The following is a 19,794-nucleotide window of genomic DNA, read 5'->3' as shown; positions in this document are numbered from 1 at the left end:
TTCTTAGAATCATTGAGAATATTGTTTCCTGCTCATGCAAAGTTTATTTATTTGGATTAGACTACGAGTACCTGAATCAATAAAAATTCTTTTCATTTTGTAAATCAATTTACCAATTAAATATACAAAACTCATGGGATCGAGATTATTGTCATTTACCACAAGTCGAATAGTCCTATGTGACATGTTTTTTTCTTGGGATTTTTAATTACGGACATTAGGTTTAAGGTAAGGTGCACGAGACTGATATGTCGGGCTGGCGGGGCGTGGAGTTGTTACGCCCAGATCGATAAATTGGGCTGGAGGGTTGAAAAGGTTAAAAAAAGAAAACACATTCAGTACATAAAAGTGTTGCACCAACAGGGAGTTAAGTCACACAGATTGGCAAGCTTGAAGGTGATTAATAGTTCCAACAATACAAGAGAGCTTCCAAAAGATAGATGTAGTCTATTGAACAAAAATATAGAAGCACAGAAAAGACCTTACATGGCTATTTGATTCAACTCTTCCGCAATGGAATGGACAAAACAAAGGACAAGTTTGCAGACTGTGATTTTGATTTATTTACATTCTACAACTCTGCGATTCCATTTCAAAACCATTTTTTCCTAAATTTCTTTTTACTTCAAAACAGAGGAGGAGATAATTTCTGTTTCCTCACAAGAGTCAATGATGAACTGTACTAATAGCTTACCGCTATTCTTATTGTTAGATTGATGCTTCACATCAGGAGAAGCCAGGAAGCCAATATCATACAAAAGGTGAGCCAACTGCTTCTTCATGTCATGTAGTAGCTGAGGGTTCACGAACAATAAAAAAGCTATGTCATTTATTTTTGTAAAAATAGTCCATCACCTTAAGATTTAAAATTTTACTTTGAATATTACTTATTTTTAATTAGGGGGCGCGGTGGCTGGGTGGTTAAGCATTTTGCTTCCAAACCTGGGGTCCTGTGTTCAAATCTTCGTGAAGACTGGGATTTTGAATTATTGGATTTTCAGGGCACCCCTGAGTCCACCCAACTCTAATGGATACTTTAGTTGGGGAAAGTAAAGGCAGTTGGTCATTGTGCTGGCCACATGACACCCTCGTTAACTGTTGGCCAAAGAAACAGATGACTTTAACATCATCTGCTCTATAGACTGCATGGTTTTAAAGGGAGACTTTACTTCACTATAAGGAGAACCTGAGGCTTCATTGAGAATTAACAGATAATCTGCAAAATGGTGTTATCAGACATTGAAGTTTCCTAGAAATGTATGTGAAATAACATAAAGTACTATCACTATGACAATGCGGCTAACAAGAAATAATGTTGATTGATTATGAACATAAAATTAAAGTTATAAAACAAGTCAATACCTGCAAAGTATTCTCTGATAAGAAATGTTGCCAACAATAAGTTCTGGCACAACCTTTCTTCTTACTTTTTTCCCAGCCCTGAAAAAATAGCAAACAAAATATTTGAATGATAGTAAACCAACAGTTTTATTACATGCTCTAATTTGACATTAAGTGGACTAACTCTGAATGACCTAAAGACTGGATATTAAATACACTAACTCTGAATGCTCTGAAGACTGGATATTAAATACACTAACTCTGAATGCTCTGAAGACTGGATATTAAATACACTAACTCTGAATGCTCTGAAGACTGGATATTAAGTGGACTTCTTATCTTATCTTATATAATACAGATGTAACTTCAAAAACAAAGATAATTACGTCCTAAGGGTCATGCATATTTACCAATGACCTAAAATCTGGCTAGCTCAGGAAACCCATTCCATGCTCTAATAGCACTATATGGCTCCTTTTGTCTCGAAAGGCAATGGATGCGCCCAAGTGAGTCACTGGTTTTGGCTTAATCTTGAGACGGGGCAGAATCTGGTGTGGCTAATCAAGCCAATTCTAGAACGGCAGACTTTGCCACAATTCGTACATTTGTATGCCTCTGATTTAGGGCTAGCAGACAGGGCAGCTTTCTTTTTTTCCCTCTTGATTAAAGCCGCTTCAATTCTTTTATTCTCAGCAAGGGTTGTCCCAGCACGCACAGTCTGTCTCCATGCACTCCGGTCTTTGGCTATGTTTTCCCACATACTTTCACTGATGCCTGAGGCTCTCATGTCTCGCTTGCAGACATCTCTATATGTTAGTCTTGGGCGGCCCTTGGGTCTGACTCCTTCCACAAGCTCAGCATATAAGATATCTTTCGGGATTCTACCATCTGGCATGCGGGTGACATGTCCGAGCCAGCGTAATCTCCTTTGTGTCAGGAGAGCATACATGCTGTTCATATTGGCCAATCTCAAAACTTCCTGATTGGAGACATGGTCCCTCCAAGAGATGCCCATTATGCGTCTCAGGCAGCGCAAGTGGAAACTATTCAATCTGTGCTCTTGGTACATGTATGTTGACCAGCTTTCACTGCCATAAAGGAGAGTGCTCACAACACAGGCGTTGTAGACTAGGATTTTGGTCGCTGTGGTCAATTTACCATTTTCCCAGACGCGCTTGGATAGTTTTGCCAATGCTGTGGTAGCTTTTCCTATCCTTTTTGTCAGCTCGATGTCTAAGTCTAGGTTACTGACAATGGTTGAACCCAAGTAGGTAAATTCCTGCACCACTGAAAGGGTGTGGTTCCCAATTTGTATTATAGGTATTTCTGCAACGTCTTGTGCCAGGATTTCGGTCTTGGAGAGACTTATAGTAAGGCTAAACTCTTGACAAGCAGCTGCTAAGGCGTTCACTAGCTTCTGTAGACCTCCTTGTGAGTGAGATACGAGTGCCGCGTCATCGGCAAACAGCAGCTCCCTTATCAAGATACGACGCCTTTTCGTTTTGGCTTTAAGACGTGCCAGGTTAAAGAGCCTTCCATCGGATCTGCTATGGATGTATATTCCGTCTTCCAGGGATTTAAAAGCACTGGATAGTACGACTGAGAAGAAGATGCCAAATAGTGTTGGGGCCAGTACACATCCTTGTTTTACACCGCTCTTAATGGAGAATGGCCTGGAGGAAGAACTTTCAAACTGAACGGTGCCCTGCATATTTTCGTGAAAAGCTGACACTAGTTTTCTTAACTTATTTGGACAGCCGATTCTCTCTAGTACAGCAAATAGACCGCTTCTGCTAACAAGGTCAAAGGCCTTGGTCAAATCAATAAAAGCTATGAAGAGGGGCTGCTTTTGTTCTCTGCTCTTCTCCTGTAGCTGCCGCAGAGAGAAAATCATATCTGTTGTAGATCTTCCTGCCCTAAAGCCACACTGCGACTCTGGATAAACACGATCTGCCAGGATCTGTAATCGCTTTAGTAACACTCTAGCAAAAGCCTTTCCGACTATGCTAAGCAGTGAGATGCCTCTGTAATTGTTACAATCAGAGCGGTCGCCTTTATTTTTATAAATTGTAACAATGTTGGAGTCTTTCAATTCCTGGGGGACCATTCCTTGTTCCCAGCACAAGCTTAGCAGTTCATGGAGTGGTTTGATTAGGGCATGTTTTCCAGCCTGAATTACTTCAGCAGGAATGCCATCTCCTCCGGGTGTTTTCCCATGTGCAAGCATGTCAATGGCAATGCTCAGCTCCTTTACTGAGGGCGTTTCGTCTAATTCCGTCAAAACTGGAAGTGATGGGAAGTTGGAAACAGCATTTGGTGAGATGGCGTTTTCAATCTGGTAGAGTTCTGCATAGTGTTCTACCCATCGTTCCATTTGCAGCGCACGATCGCTGATGATTGAGCCATCTTTTGACTTGAGCGGAGCACACTTGCTGGTGTGAGGTCCAAAGGCTTTTCTCAAGCCCTCATATAGTCCTCTTATGTTACCACAGTCGGCACAAGATTGAATATCTTCGCATAGCTCCTGCCAGTATTTGTTAGCACATTGTCTCGCTACTCTTTGGGCATTGTTACGTGCAGCTCTGAGCCTTTTTAAGTTGCTTGGGGTGGGATCCTTCTTGTAGATTAGCATGGCTGCTCTCTTGTTCGTAGTGGCAGTTTCCATTTCTGGTAGACTAGCTTCAAACCAGTCTTCGCTTTTCTTGGTTTTGTTTCCAAAGACCAGTGATGATGTTTGGTAGATTGTATCACGCATAAACGTCCAGCTTTTTTCTACCTCAGTCACAGAGAAGTTTTTAAAAGCTTCCTCTAATTTGTTCTCAAATTCGGTGCAAAGATCAGGATTTTTTGTGCTAGTAGTATTCAGGCGTGATTTTCTTTTTCCCTGTGAAGTGTGGATCTTAGTTGGCAGCAGTCTTGTCCGGCATGACACTAAAGTATGATCAGTATCACAATCCGCGCTTTGGTAGCTACGTGTCAGCAGTATATTTCCAATGTCCTTTTTCGTGTCAGTATCATATCCAGCTGGTGCCAGTGCCCAGACCTAGGGTGCCTCCATGAGACACAGTGCTGTGGTTTTGTTCTGAAGTATGTGTTGGTAATGCAGAGCTTATGGTATGTGCAGAATTCAAGCAGTCTTTGTCCGTTCTCATTCATCTTTCCGATTCCAAAAAGCCCAAGACAGTCTGGCCAGGTAGTGTGATCTGATCCTACTCTGGCATTGAAGTCACCTAGAAGGATCATATGTTCTTTTTGAGGAATGTTTGCAATGGCTTCTTTGAGGTCTTCATAGAACTTGTCTTTGTCCTCCTGAGGCGAGCATAGTGTGGGGGCATAGGCACTAATTAGAGTGACTTTTCCAGATGCTGTCATCATACTTATGCTTAGTAGCCGTTCCGAGCCACCCACTGGAGGGACTATCATGGGAAGAAGACTGTTCTTGACAGCAAAGCCCACACCATGTATTCGAGTCTCATCCTGTGCTTTCCCTTTCCAAAAGAAAGTGTAGTCAGTCTCGCGGAGCATGCCGTTTTCGGCCAGTCGGGTTTCTTGCAGGGCTGCAATGTCAATATGTAGCCTTTTTAGCTCGTTGTTTATAACTGCCGTCTTCCTTGCATCGTCGATCTGCCTTAGATCATCAGTGAGACCAGGACACATTGTCCTGACATTCCAAGTGGCCAGTCGCATGACAGGGATTTTCTTTTTCAGTTTAAGTTTTCTTCTTTTGTTGCTTGGTGCAAGTTTCCAGCCTACTTGTCGTTTTAAACTAAGCTCTAAGCACCCATTAGAGCAGGCAGGCTGTGGCGGATCAGCACCTAACTGACTGGGGGCTGCCCAGGTTGAGGCGGGCGGTAGCTGATCAGTGAGGCGCGAAGACCTCTCCCACCGTCAGAGACAACCCGTGGCGTCCATACATTACGCCAGGGAAGAAGCATTTGTACAAATTTGTCCTAGCATATGGAACGAGGAATGTGCTTTTATCTTTGTGTCTTTCTGAGTATTTTATTAGATTTTTTTTTTTATTTGAAGATTATGGTTCAGTGTTTTATGTATAATTGCTACTTTAGTTTTGAGTCCTTTATCCTAAAGACTTTCTAAATTTAGTGATTTTACTAAAGGTGTTACACTAGTCAAATGTGAATATTTAATTTTTATGAATCTAACTGCTCTATTTTGTGTCTGTTCCAGTTTCTTAATGTTTTCTTGAGTTGAAGGGTCCCAGAAAGAGGATGCATATTCTATTATTGGCCTAACCAAGGTTAAATAACATTTTAGTGGAATGTTCTTATTTGATTTATAGAATTTGTTTTCCTTATAACTCTGAATGCTCTACATACTGGCTATTAAGTAGACTTACTTTGAAAGCATTTATCAACATAATGTGATCACTTCGACTGGAACCTGCCAGTTTTGTCTTCACTTTATTGGCTGCCTCTTCTTTGCCCTGGGAAGTTTATGAAAGCATTCATGAACATACAAAGAAAGTATTTGTCATTACAGGTAAACAAAATAGATAAAAAGCACAGGTAGGGTAGCTGTGTGTGTGACTAGCCAACATGTGACATGGGCTAGAGTACTGGGAGCAGCTAAGCAAAATGACCAATGACTATTCATAAATGAATTTGTGAATACTCATCGAAATCACCCATAACATGGTTAAGTGATTGTCAGATAGGACTGGTTACTGCTTCTGTCATTTTCAAGAAGGCCTCCGGAGAACTTCCGTAAAGAGAGGAAGTAAATATGATCTGGTTGAGTCCAGTCTGAGTTTAGGATGAAACAGAGGCTCTTGTTCAGTTAAGTACATGTCAGGGGGAGGTATGGCGAGAATGAATGTTAGTTTGATATCTTGGTATGATAGTTATATCCCCTTGTGAATGTGAATAGTATTGCACGTGTTGTGAACTGAGTGATTAAGTCTTCTTTGAATGTGCGAGAGAGTGTGTTAGTTAGTAAGGTCTTGCTCCCGGTCCAGGAAGGTTGGATAGTTGCTTCCTGGACTGGTGTTTATATATGTATATAACTTGAAAGTAGATGGACTGGTGTTTTGTGTATTAAATAATATTTGAGAGTTGATTTCATTATGTGCTTATGAATATTAAAGTATTATTCATATTTCAATGGATATCTATAGTTGGAGTTTCAGTGTATCTAGTAGTAATTGCCTTTAGTGAGTAACTAAGCAAGTATTAAGTAATTGTAATTGAGTATTGAGGTACAGTTCTGTGCCGTGAAGCCATTGTACAGTCAATGAGTCATGTTACTAACTGTATAGTATTTGGTAATTATTCCACACAGTTAATAAAGTACCACACAAATTGTCCAATTCTTGAGTTAGTTGTGTCATATTGTCCAGTGTTTAAAAAAGCCAGATAGTCATAACAATGTAATTTCTAACATAAATAATTCAGTAACTTCAGAACGGGAGATAAAAGCCAAGTATAAGCATGACAGAAAAGATAACATGACATTAGAGATTAAGTAAAAAATAAAATTGAGAGTATGACATCGCACAAATATTGTACTTACATATCAAAATCATAGAGAATACAAGAGTTTACCAGAGGTTTTGCTAGTAAGAAATCATTCCTTACCAGAGGTATGTTAACTCTTTCTCTCCATAATTATTTTTCTCGTTTCAATAGTATTATTCGTTTTGCTCATTTGTATTACAATATCCTGTTTTGATTAAACTTCAATAACTTTTTTGTTTGCTATCAGAAAATGTTATATTTGGGATTTAATTATAGGAGAATGCATGCTCTTTTTACACAACACAAATTAAATTTTACAAATTCAAAAATCAATTTAGTTAAATAGGGGTCAAATCATCATTAACATCAATTAGGAGAGAAAGAGTTAATTAAAAACCGCTGCTTACAAGGTGTAATATAAATATGAATCCATTGCTTACCAGAGGAATAGTTTTAAGACCACTGCTTACCAGTGGTATTAAAATAAACCATTGCTTAATAGAGGTATTATAATAATACCATTGCTTACCAGAGGTATTGTGAAGGCATCTTTAAAGCTTAGGCTAGCAGCTACTGTCAAGATAGGATCCAGGCAGCAGAACATTGCGCCAAACAAGATCATCTTGCCCGTGTGGGGCTCCATTGGCAGGCGAGCCAGGTGGTAGCCAAGTGGCAAAAGATTTTCCTCTGCATCAAGGGCACTCTTTAAAAGGAAAAGTTTTTTTTTTTCATTTATTTTGTATCTAAACTATTATTCATCACAAAGTAAAAGCCTACTACAAGGTTTATATTCTTTTTAAAATTTAATTCCTGACTCCTAATGTTCTTAAGACATGAATAGTTACTTAATACTAAATATGTAGGTTACATTGTCCGTACATTTCAGTCACGGTTAATAAATTCAGAATTTACAGAATTTAAAACCCACAAAGGGGCTTGGAAAGAAGTTACAATAATATTAACTGTTATCTTCAAAACCAAATCAAACTCTAACAACTAGTGATTAGAAATTCATGATTTTGTTTTGTTTCTTAACAAATAATTGTATTTGTTTGTATATATTACAGACTAATGGTTACAATGAAGTGAATAAAGTAATTGTAATGAAAGCTTATTAAGCAAGGGGAGGCATGGTGGCTAAGAGGTAAAGCCTTTGGCTTCAAAACCGGGGATTCCGGGTTTGAATCCTAGTGAAGACTGGGATTTTTAATTTAGGGACCTCTTGGCGCCTCTGAGTTCAGCCAGCTCTAATGGGTACCTGACAGTAGTTGGGGAAAAGGAAAGGCGGTTGTTTGTTATGCTGGCCGCGTGACACCCTCGTTAACCTTAAGCCACAGATACAGATGACCTTTACATCATCTGCCCTATAGACCACAAGGTCTGAAAGGGGAACTAATTAAGCAAAAAAAAAAATATGGAAGTGACCCTGCTGCTCAATATGTTTAGTTTTTATTAATACATAATGATAAAGATAATTTAATTTACACAGTTCTGTTAAAAAAACATAATGTGGGCTCAAGGCGCTGTGATAAAAATAACATATACGAATATTTAATTGACAAATTAATCTAAAAAAAAAAAAATTGAACAAGTAGGTCTTAATTTTCTTCTTAAATGTGGTGAAGCTTATTTGTTAACCCCCTTCAGCAGTAAGACTAGAAATACAACAAACCTCAAATCAACTTTACAAAGTTCAAGACTTTTATCTTCTTCTTCTCTTATATAATACAGACATTACTTCAAAAAAGAAGATGATTACGTCCTACGCGTCATGCATTTAGTCATGCATATTAACCAATGACTTAAATTCTGCCAAGTCACTGGTTTTCCTGGTTAGCTCAGGCAACCCATTCCATGCTCTAATAACTACTAGGGAAGAAGGAGTATTTGTACAAATTTGTCCTAGCATATGGGACAAGGAATGCGCCTTTATCTTTGTGTCTTTCAGAGTATTTTATTAAAAGTTTATTTATTCCTGAGTAAGTGCCATTTTAAGCACCAGTTTTCTACAAGCTAATAATTCTAGCCAATGTTTTTTCTTACCAGTTTGACTAAGGATTCAATGGCATGTGAGATTGCTGCTACTGAAGGATGTTCCATGGCTTTACTGATGAAAGGTAAGATCTTACCAAGTTTCAGCAGCTGAAAGAAAACAAATTTTCCTTACTATCTACAGAAGAAGCATAAATGTGATGAAACCATTAACGATTCGAGAAAATATTAAAAGACTAATACAGATAACATCATGAACTATTTTTGTCATGTGAAAAGTTTTTGTAGAGTTTAAAATATATTAAGTTGGTGGTAAAACAAACAAACCATGACAAAGATGTTTGACGGACGAAAACATGAAACAATAACAAAGCTAAGATATATGCATTAAAAATTTGAAACTAAAACATTTCTTGAAATTATTTTAAAAAAACAACAAGAAAACAGAGTTTGTGTTACACATCTGTAACTCTTAGATATCCCCTGTGGGTCATTTGTTCTCACACTACATAAAACAAACTCATACCTTAATCACATTCACAACACTAAAACTTATGCCATCATTAATAGACTTTATGGGAGAACAATAAAGAACTTAATTGTTTAGTTGTTTTTTGTTTTTTTTTGTAATCTTGGAAATACTCTATATTGGATAGATATATTAAATAACATCAAGGTTTTATTAATGTTTTTAAGGGGTCAATTTTAATTTTTAAAAAAAAATGGATTTTTCAAATGTTTCACATTACATTATAAAAATATCTTACAAATGATGAAGGCAAGTTATAACTATTGAAATAAAAGATACTGTATTGGACAGGGCTGGCTAAATTGTCCTAAATGTTGATAAAGTGATCATTTTTTGTATACCATTGCATTACCACCACCACCACCCCATGAAAGTGTGTCATGGTAGGTAGCATTGTAAAGCTTGTGGTCAGCTCTACAAGTCCATTCTAATAACTTATTCAAGTAAAAATGGCAATAGCCTTGAAATTGGTTTAAGTGTTTATCTCTGTAATTATTTTTCTATGTTCTGACAGAATTGTTCATTTTTCACATTTGTACATTCTGTCATGATTAAACTTCAATAACATTTTTTTTCATAATAAGAAAACATTACTTTTGGTACACAATAATAAGATAATGCATGCTCTTTTTATATAACACAAATCAAAGTTTATAAAAACACATTAATTTAGTTTAATGAGGTCAAATCAACGACGATATCATTAATTAGGACAGAAAGAGTTAAAGATGCAAACTTATTATTAAATAACCTTAGCACCTCTTTGAAGCAAACAAAAATTCTAGCCAAAATGAACTTTCAATATTTACAGTTCATTTTCGTGATACAACTTGCTGACCATGGCACGAACTGCCATTTATATGTTTTTGATAAACAGAAAGCCTATATTTTAAAAGGGACTATAAACATATATACATTTCCTTCTTTTGAAGTAACTTTCACCATTTTAAAAGTAACTGACTTTTGATTCATTCCATTAGATTCTATCACCAATAACAAAATGTTTTTTTTATAAAACCATTCAAATGACGCTAACCTTTATTTGCAAGCACAACTCCTCCAGCCTGGTGCGCAACATTTCAGGAGGAAGATAATCTGGGGCAGACATATAATGAAAAGCAGTGTACAAGTGGAAGCAGTGTCCAGCCTGGACTCTGGAATAAAAAAAAAAACAACTGAATATGATTTTAATGTAATCAGAAACCACAACATGTAATGTAATAAACAGCCACAGCATGCGATGTAATAACCAATCACAGCATGTGATGTAATAACCACAGCATCTGATCTAATAATAAATAATTCATTAACTCTTTCTCTCCGTAATTATTTTTCCAAGTTTCGATGGAATTCTTCATTTTGCTCATTAATATTTCACTCCCCTGTTATGATTAAGCTTCACTAGCTTTGTCGTTTGTTATCAGAAAATGTTTTATTTGGTATAGACTTAAAGGGGAATGCATGCTCTTTTTATATAACACTAAGTGTAATTTAAAAAATTAACCACTAATTTAATATAATGAGGTTTAATCAACGATGGTATCTGCAATTAGGAGAGAAAGAGTTAAGTTAACAGGGAGATTTCATTCAAGTTGTTCATTAAAGGTCCCAAGGAATTCCTAATTCAATGCAGGGTGGTAGAAAACAAAATTAAAATTGTATTTATTCGTAATAAATAAAACTAGTTTTTACTTGAAGATCATACTAGCTACACTCACTACAACAGATATTATAATCAACATGAAATGAAACCATATTATATAATATAATCTCCCCTGCATTTTATTATTTCTCTCTTTTTCTGTCTTTATGTATCCATGAATGTTACTAATTGATATTCATCTCCACATAATCTCAATGATCTACACAAAACATATCTTAGACAATAAATCTACACTCCATTAGGTTATATCTTTTGATGTACCGGTACTTGTAGCTTATATCTTTTGATGTACCACTAAAAAAAGTAAAGTACCCCTTTCAGATCTTGTGATCTATAGGGCAGATGATGTAAGGCCATCTGTTTATTTGGCCAATGGTGTTATGTGGCCAGCACAACGACCAACCGCCTTTACTTTCCCCAACTAAGGTTAGGTACCCATTAGAGTTGGGTTGACTCAGGGGTGACATAAAAATCCCGGAATTAAAATTGCATTCTTCACCGAGATTTGAACCCAGGAACCCAGGTTCAGAAGCCAAGCGCTTAACCACTCAGCCACCGCACCCACTTGATGTGCCGGTACTTGTAGCTTATATCTTTTGATGTGTGGTACTTGTAGCTTATATCTTTTGATGTGTGGTACTTGTAGCTTATATCTTTTGATGTGTGGTACTTGTAGCTTATATCTTTTGATGTGCCAGTACTTGTAGCTTATATCTTTTGATGTGCCAGTACTTGTAGCTTATATCTTTTGATGTGCCAGTACTTGTAGCTTATATCTTTTGATGTGTGGTACTTGTAGCTTATATCTTTTGATGTGCCAGTACTTGTAGCTTATATCTTTTGATGTGCCAGTACTTGTAGCTTATATCTTTTGATGTGTGGTACTTGTAGCTTATATCTTTTGATGTGCCAGTACTTGTAGCTTATATCTTTTGATGTGCCAGTACTTGTAGCTTATATCTTTTGATGTACCAGTACTTGTAGCTTATATCTTTTGATGTGCCAGTACTTGTAGCTTATATCTTTTGATGTGCCAGTACTTGTAGCTTATATCTTTTGATGTGTGGTACTTGTAGCTTATATCTTTTGATGTGCCAGTACTTGTAGCTTATATCTTTTGATGTGCCAGTACTTGTAGCTTATATCTTTTGATGTGTGGTACTTGTAGCTTATATCTTTTGATGTGCCAGTACTTGTAGCTTATATCTTTTGATGTGCCAGTACTTGTAGCTTATATCTTTTGATGTGCCAGTACTTGTAGCTTATATCTTTTGATGTGTGGTACTTGTAGCTTATATCTTTTGATGTGCCAGTACTTGTAGCTTATATCTTTTGATGTGCCAGTACTTGTAGCTTATATCTTTTGATGTGTGGTACTTGTAGCTTATATCTTTTGATGTGCCAGTACTTGTAGCTTATATCTTTTGATGTGCCAGTACTTGTAGCTTATATCTTTTGATGTGCCAGTACTTGTAGCTTATATCTTTTGATGTGCCAGTACTTGTAGCTTATATCTTTTGATGTGCCAGTACTTGTAGCTTATATCTTTTGATGTGCCAGTACTTGTAGCTTATATCTTTTGATGTACCAGTACTTGTAGCTTATATCTTTTGATGTGCCAGTACTTGTAGCTTATATCTTTTGATGTGCCAGTACTTGTAGCTTATATCTTTTGATGTGCCAGTACTTGTAGCTTATATCTTTTGATGTACCAGTACTTGTAGCTTATATCTTTTGATGTGCCAGTACTTGTAGCTTATATCTTTTGATGTACCAGTACTTGTAGCTTATATCTTTTGATGTACCAGTACTTGTAGCTTATATCTTTTGATGTACCAGTACTTGTAGCTTATATCTTTTGATGTACCAGTACTTGTAGCTTATATCTTTTGATGTGTGGTACTTGTAGCTTATATCTTTTGATGTACCAGTACTTGTAGCTTATATCTTTTGATGTACCAGTACTTGTAGCTTATATCTTTTGATGTACCAGTACTTGTAGCTTATATCTTTTGATGTGTGGTACTTGTAGCTTATATCTTTTGATGTACCAGTACTTGTAGCTTATATCTTTTGATGTATAGGTACTTGTAGCTTATATCTTTTGATGTGTGGTACTTGTAGCTTATATCTTTTGATGTGCCAGTACTTGTAGCTTATATCTTTTGATGTACCAGTACTTGTAGCTTATATCTTTTGATGTACCAGTACTTGTAGCTTATATCTTTTGATGTACCAGTACTTGTAGCTTATATCTTTTGATGTACCAGTACTTGTAGCTTATATCTTTTGATGTACCAGTACTTGTAGCTTATATCTTTTGATGTGCCAGTACTTGTAGCTTATATCTTTTGATGTACCAGTACTTGTAGCTTATATCTTTTGATGTACCAGTACTTGTAGCTTATATCTTTTGATGTACCAGTACTTGTAGCTTATATCTTTTGATGTACCAGTACTTGTAGCTTATATCTTTTGATGTACCAGTACTTGTAGCTTATATCTTTTGATGTACCAGTACTTGTAGCTTATATCTTTTGATGTACCAGTACTTGTAGCTTATATCTTTTGATGTACCAGTACTTGTAGCCTATATCTTTTGATGTATAGGTACTTGTAGCTTATATCTTTTGATGTACCAGTACTTGTAGCTTATATCTTTTGATGTACCAGTACTTGTAGCTTATATCTTTTGATGTACCAGTACTTGTAGCTTATATCTTTTGATGTACCAGTACTTGTAGCTTATATCTTTTGATGTGCCAGTACTTGTAGCTTATATCTTTTGATGTACCAGTACTTGTAGCTTATATCTTTTGATGTACCAGTACTTGTAGCTTATATCTTTTGATGTACCAGTACTTGTAGCTTATATCTTTTGATGTACCAGTACTTGTAGCTTATATCTTTTGATGTACCAGTACTTGTAGCTTATATCTTTTGATGTACCAGTACTTGTAGCTTATATCTTTTGATGTACCAGTACTTGTAGCTTATATCTTTTGATGTGCCAGTACTTGTAGCTTATATCTTTTGATGTACCAGTACTTGTAGCTTATATCTTTTGATGTACCAGTACTTGTAGCTTATATCTTTTGATGTACCAGTACTTGTAGCTTATATCTTTTGATGTGTGGTACTTGTAGCTTATATCTTTTGATGTACCAGTACTTGTAGCCTATATCTTTTGATGTACCAGTACTTGTAGCTTATATCTTTTGATGTACCAGTACTTGTAGCTTATATCTTTTGATGTACCAGTACTTGTAGCTTATATCTTTTGATGTACCAGTACTTGTAGCTTATATCTTTTGATGTGTGGTACTTGTAGCTTATATCTTTTGATGTACCAGTACTTGTAGCCTATATCTTTTGATGTACCAGTACTTGTAGCTTATATCTTTTGATGTACCAGTACTTGTAGCTTATATCTTTTGATGTACCAGTACTTGTAGCTTATATCTTTTGATGTACCAGTACTTGTAGCTTATATCTTTTGATGTACCAGTACTTGTAGCTTATATCTTTTGATGTACCAGTACTTGTAGCTTATATCTTTTGATGTACCAGTACTTGTAGCTTATATCTTTTGATGTGTGGTACTTGTAGCTTATATCTTTTGATGTACCAGTACTTGTAGCTTATATCTTTTGATGTACCAGTACTTGTAGCTTATATCTTTTGATGTGTGGTACTTGTAGCTTATATCTTTTGATGTACCAGTACTTGTAGCTTATATCTTTTGATGTACCAGTACTTGTAGCTTATATCTTTTGATGTACCAGTACTTGTAGCTTATATCTTTTGATGTGCCAGTACTTGTAGCTTATATCTTTTGATGTACCAGTACTTGTAGCTTATATCTTTTGATGTATAGGTACTTGTAGCTTATATCTTTTGATGTACCAGTACTTGTAGCTTATATCTTTTGATGTACCAGTACTTGTAGCCTATATCTTTTGATGTACCAGTACTTGTAGCTTATATCTTTTGATGTACCGGTACGTGTAGCTTATATCTTTTGATGTGCCAGTACTTGTAGCTTATATCTTTTGATGTGCCAGTACTTGTAGCTTATATCTTTTGATGTACCAGTACTTGTAGCTTATATCTTTTGATGTACCAGTACTTGTAGCTTATATCTTTTGATGTACCAGTACTTGTAGCTTATATCTTTTGATGTGCCAGTACTTGTAGCTTATATCTTTTGATGTACCAGTACTTGTAGCTTATATCTTTTGATGTACCAGTACTTGTAGCTTATATCTTTTGATGTGCCAGTACTTGTAGCTTATATCTTTTGATGTACCAGTACTTGTAGCTTATATCTTTTGATGTGCCAGTACTTGTAGCTTATATCTTTTGATGTACCAGTACTTGTAGCTTATATCTTTTGATGTGCCAGTACTTGTAGCTTATATCTTTTGATGTGCCAGTACTTGTAGCTTATATCTTTTGATGTACCAGTACTTGTAGCTTATATCTTTTGATGTGCCAGTACTTGTAGCTTATATCTTTTGATGTACCAGTACTTGTAGCTTATATCTTTTGATGTACCAGTACTTGTAGCTTATATCTTTTGATGTATAGGTACTTGTAGCTTATATCTTTTGATGTACCAGTACTTGTAGCTTATATCTTTTGATGTATAGGTACTTGTAGCTTATATCTTTTGATGTACCAGTACTTGTAGCTTATATCTTTTGATGTACCAGTACTTGTAGCTTATATCTTTTGATGTACCAGTACTTGTAGCTTATATCTTTTGATGTATAGGTACTTGTAGCTTATATCTTTTGATGTATAGGTACTTGTAGCTTATATCTTTTGATGTATAGGTACTTGTAGCTTATATCTTTTGATGTATAGGTACTTGTAGCTTATATCTTTTGATGTACCAGTACTTGTAGCTTATATCTTTTGATGTACCAGTACTTGTAGCTTATATCTTTTGATGTACCAGTACTTGTAGCTTATATCTTTTGATGTACCAGTACTTGTAGCTTATATCTTTTGATGTATAGGTACTTGTAGCTTATATCTTTTGATGTACCAGTACTTGTAGCTTATATCTTTTGATGTACCAGTACTTGTAGCTTATATCTTTTGATGTATAGGTACTTGTAGCTTATATCTTTTGATGTACCAGTACTTGTAGCTTATATCTTTTGATGTACCAGTACTTGTAGCTTATATCTTTTGATGTATAGGTACTTGTAGCTTATATCTTTTGATGTATAGGTACTTGTAGCTTATATCTTTTGATGTATAGGTACTTGTAGCTTATATCTTTTGATGTACCAGTACTTGTAGCTTATATCTTTTGATGTATAGGTACTTGTAGCTTATATCTTTTGATGTACCAGTACTTGTAGCTTATATCTTTTGATGTATAGGTACTTGTAGCTTATATCTTTTGATGTGCCAGTACTTGTAGCTTATATCTTTTGATGTACCAGTACTTGTAGCTTATATCTTTTGATGTGCCAGTACTTGTAGCTTATATCTTTTGATGTGTGGTACTTGTAGCTTATATCTTTTGATGTATAGGTACTTGTAGCTTATATCTTTTGATGTACCAGTACTTGTAGCTTATATCTTTTGATGTACCAGTACTTGTAGCTTATATCTTTTGATGTACCAGTACTTGTAGCTTATATCTTTTGATGTGTGGTACTTGTAGCTTATATCTTTTGATGTACCAGTACTTGTAGCTTATATCTTTTGATGTACCAGTACTTGTAGCTTATATCTTTTGATGTATAGGTACTTGTAGCTTATATCTTTTGATGTACCAGTACTTGTAGCTTATATCTTTTGATGTATAGGTACTTGTAGCTTATATCTTTTGATGTGTGGTACTTGTAACTTATATCTTTTGATGTACCGGTACGTGTAGCTTATATCTTTTGATGTACCAGTACTTGTAGCTTATATCTTTTGATGTACCAGTACTTGTAGCCTATATCTTTTGATGTACCGGTACTTGTAGCTTATATCTTTTGATGTACCGGTACTTGTAGCTTACAATACAATATAGGTAGATTTAAAAAATGCATTCCTTTCTTTGTAACTTTCTTACATTTTACTGTGATAATTGATATATAATTATCTTTGATTTCTAAACAATGCTTTATGTATTATCTCAAACTTGTAAAGAATGTAACTTTCACTTTTGGCTAAGATTAAAAATTAAAAAAAAACAAAAAAGTATCGCTAGTCACCTGCCCGCTCTGCCGCGTCGTTGTTTGGCATTAGCTTTGGAGACCCACTGGATTTCAAGAGATGGAAGGTTCATTTGAGGGTGGAAGTTTTTCACTTTGACTTTGCCGCAGTCAATGACATAAAGGACATCATCAATGGTTATGCTGAAAGAAAAAAAAAAAATATGCAAGACAATATTTCTCACATTCTTGTCTGATATGAGGAAAAATTAACATATTTCTATATACAAAAATATAGTTCATGCTTACATGTTAATATCTAAATGAAAATGTAAATTGAGTTTTTGAGTCAAATGTTTGTAAAAAAAAAATATATTACTGAAGTAGTGGATTGTAGGAGGGGTGGTAGCTGAGCGGTAGAGCGCATGGCTTGCGAAGCAGGAATTCAGGGTTCGAATATGTCACAGTTTTAGTTGACATTGCATGATCTAAAGTTCACGACATGTTAATAGTTTAAAAGACATGTGGAATTCCTGATGTAGAAAACAGGAAGTAGAATGAATAAAGTTAGACTTAGAGGTCAGTCAGTCAAGTAAAGCAGACAAGTGAAGTCAAGTTAGAAGTCAAGTGTTATTCTTTGACCCGAGTGGTCAAGTATATTTTAGTCCGGGATGGACAGTAGCGACTTAGAAAAGTCTGTAGTAATTTCAGTTAGAAAGTAACTTGTGGGCAGTTGTTGCCAGTGGTCTTTTGAGACATGTATTAGTTAATCTATATTTCTACACAGTGTTACCCGCTGAGATGTGGACGTGATTTGTAACTAACATATATTGGATACTTTTGATACCGCTGTTATGCGGATAGGATTGTTTATTATTTCTTGACTTGTAGCACTAACAAGGAGTGCAGTGTATTATTATTATTATTATTGTAGTAAAATAAACTTCATGTTTGTCTGCTGAAACGGACTTGGGTCAGTTTATACCATTTGTCTCGTCACGTGTCAAGAGCACCTCAGGAAGCAAGAACTCAGTATTACACGACATTCGCATTCTGCAACGTTACGCCATTAAACCGGACATTCACAGAATATTGTTGAAGACTGATTTTTTAATTTGAGATTTTTGGGCACCTCTGAATACACCCAGTTCTAATAGGTACCTGACATTAGTTTGGAGAAAAGTAAAGAAGGTTGGTCCTTGTGCTGGGCACATGACACCCTCCTTAACCATGGGCGACAGAATCAGATGACTTTTACATCATCTGCCCCATAAATAGCAAAGTCTGAAAGGGGTACTTTAGTTTTCTTTATGTTCATATATTTTGTAACTGTATCTTATATAAAATATAGAAGGTGATGTCAAAATGTAAATATTGGTTGCTGTATCATCCTTCTCAATTCATTAAGTAAGTACTTTTCTTTTTGGTTGGGAGTAAAAAGAAAACACATGATGTCCCAAACAAACACATGATGTCCCAAACACATGATGTCCCAAACACATGATGTCCCAAACACATGATGTCCCAAACACATGATGTTCCAAACACATGATGTCCCAATAATGGTTTCCCCTTTACATTTTCATCATCACATTTCAAGTGTTACCTGGTCTCTGCAATATTTGTAGCTATAATAATTTTACGAACTCCAGGTGGTGGCTTCTCAAAAACATCTCTCTGATTTGCAGTTGGCATTTGAGAATGAAGGGGGATAATTTTGAAAAATCCTAATTGAAAAAAAAACAAAAAAAAAAATGTCTGATGTGGAGAAACAGGAAACAAATGTGATTAAAGACAGTTATTTTATATTGCCCTACAGGAAACAAATGTGATTAAAGAAAGTTATTTAATATTGCCCTAACTCCACTTCTTAGCTCAAGATCTAATTTTTCCCCACAAATTTAGTTCTAATTTTGTCTTACTTTTTTTCATAAGGGTCTTCTAAAGGTTATCATTTTATATTCAAAATTAAGAATCTCTCTTTCGAGTACACCAAACTCTAAAGGGTACCCGACTTTAGTTGTGGAAAGTAAAGGCAGTTGCTCGCTATGTTGGCCACATGAAACCATGCTCATTAGACTGTTGGCCAATGAAACAGACGACTGTAACGTCATCTGCTTTATAGATTGCAAAGGGGGAACTTTACTTTTGATATTATTTACTTCCTCAGTAAACAATCAAAATTATTTAGCGGAACTTAAAAAAAATTATTAAAGATAATCATTTAAAAAATGTTGTAGTTTTATTTGCTCCAAAATCATTATTTTAAAATTAGACACTATGTTATCTCATTAACTAAACTTATTTATTTATTATTTATTTATTTATTTATTTATTTATTATTTTAAAATTAGACACTATGTTATCTTGTTAACTAAACTTACTAGAACTAATTCCAAGTGTGCGTTCTATGAGAGAGTGAAGATTCTTAATGTCCTCCCAACCTGGGACAAAGATGAGGATGGCTCCTTCCTGTAATATAAAATTAATTAGAATCAGTTATCAGAAACTACTGGATAAAACACTAACTCAAGTCATGGGAGCTAATTAAAGAATAAATAACAGAAACTACTAGATAAAACACAAACTCAAGTCATGGGAGCTAATTAAAGAATAAATAACAGAAACTAC

At 35.5% G+C, this 19,794-nt stretch overlaps 1 protein-coding gene across 1 annotated transcript in view; it reads right to left on the bottom strand.

The window, feature by feature from the left end:
* Window positions 1-19,794, bottom strand: part of LOC106071809 (ATP-dependent DNA/RNA helicase DHX36-like) — a 40,692-nt gene that overhangs the window by 7,254 nt on the left and 13,644 nt on the right. The window contains exons 12-20 of the mRNA XM_056009136.1: window positions 19,548-19,635; window positions 18,770-18,890; window positions 17,224-17,367; window positions 10,373-10,490; window positions 8,859-8,957; window positions 7,345-7,518; window positions 5,699-5,785; window positions 1,363-1,440; window positions 695-794 (exon numbers count right to left, since the gene is read on the bottom strand). Coding sequence (XP_055865111.1) covers window positions 695-794; window positions 1,363-1,440; window positions 5,699-5,785; window positions 7,345-7,518; window positions 8,859-8,957; window positions 10,373-10,490; window positions 17,224-17,367; window positions 18,770-18,890; window positions 19,548-19,635 — 1,009 coding nt within the window. The remainder of the gene's footprint in view (window positions 1-694; window positions 795-1,362; window positions 1,441-5,698; window positions 5,786-7,344; window positions 7,519-8,858; window positions 8,958-10,372; window positions 10,491-17,223; window positions 17,368-18,769; window positions 18,891-19,547; window positions 19,636-19,794) is intronic.

Source organism: Biomphalaria glabrata, chromosome 13 (genome assembly GCF_947242115.1).
Source record: "Biomphalaria glabrata chromosome 13, xgBioGlab47.1, whole genome shotgun sequence".
Classification (NCBI taxonomy): Eukaryota; Metazoa; Mollusca; class Gastropoda; family Planorbidae; genus Biomphalaria; species Biomphalaria glabrata.
This window is presented reverse-complemented; position numbering and strand designations above follow the sequence as displayed.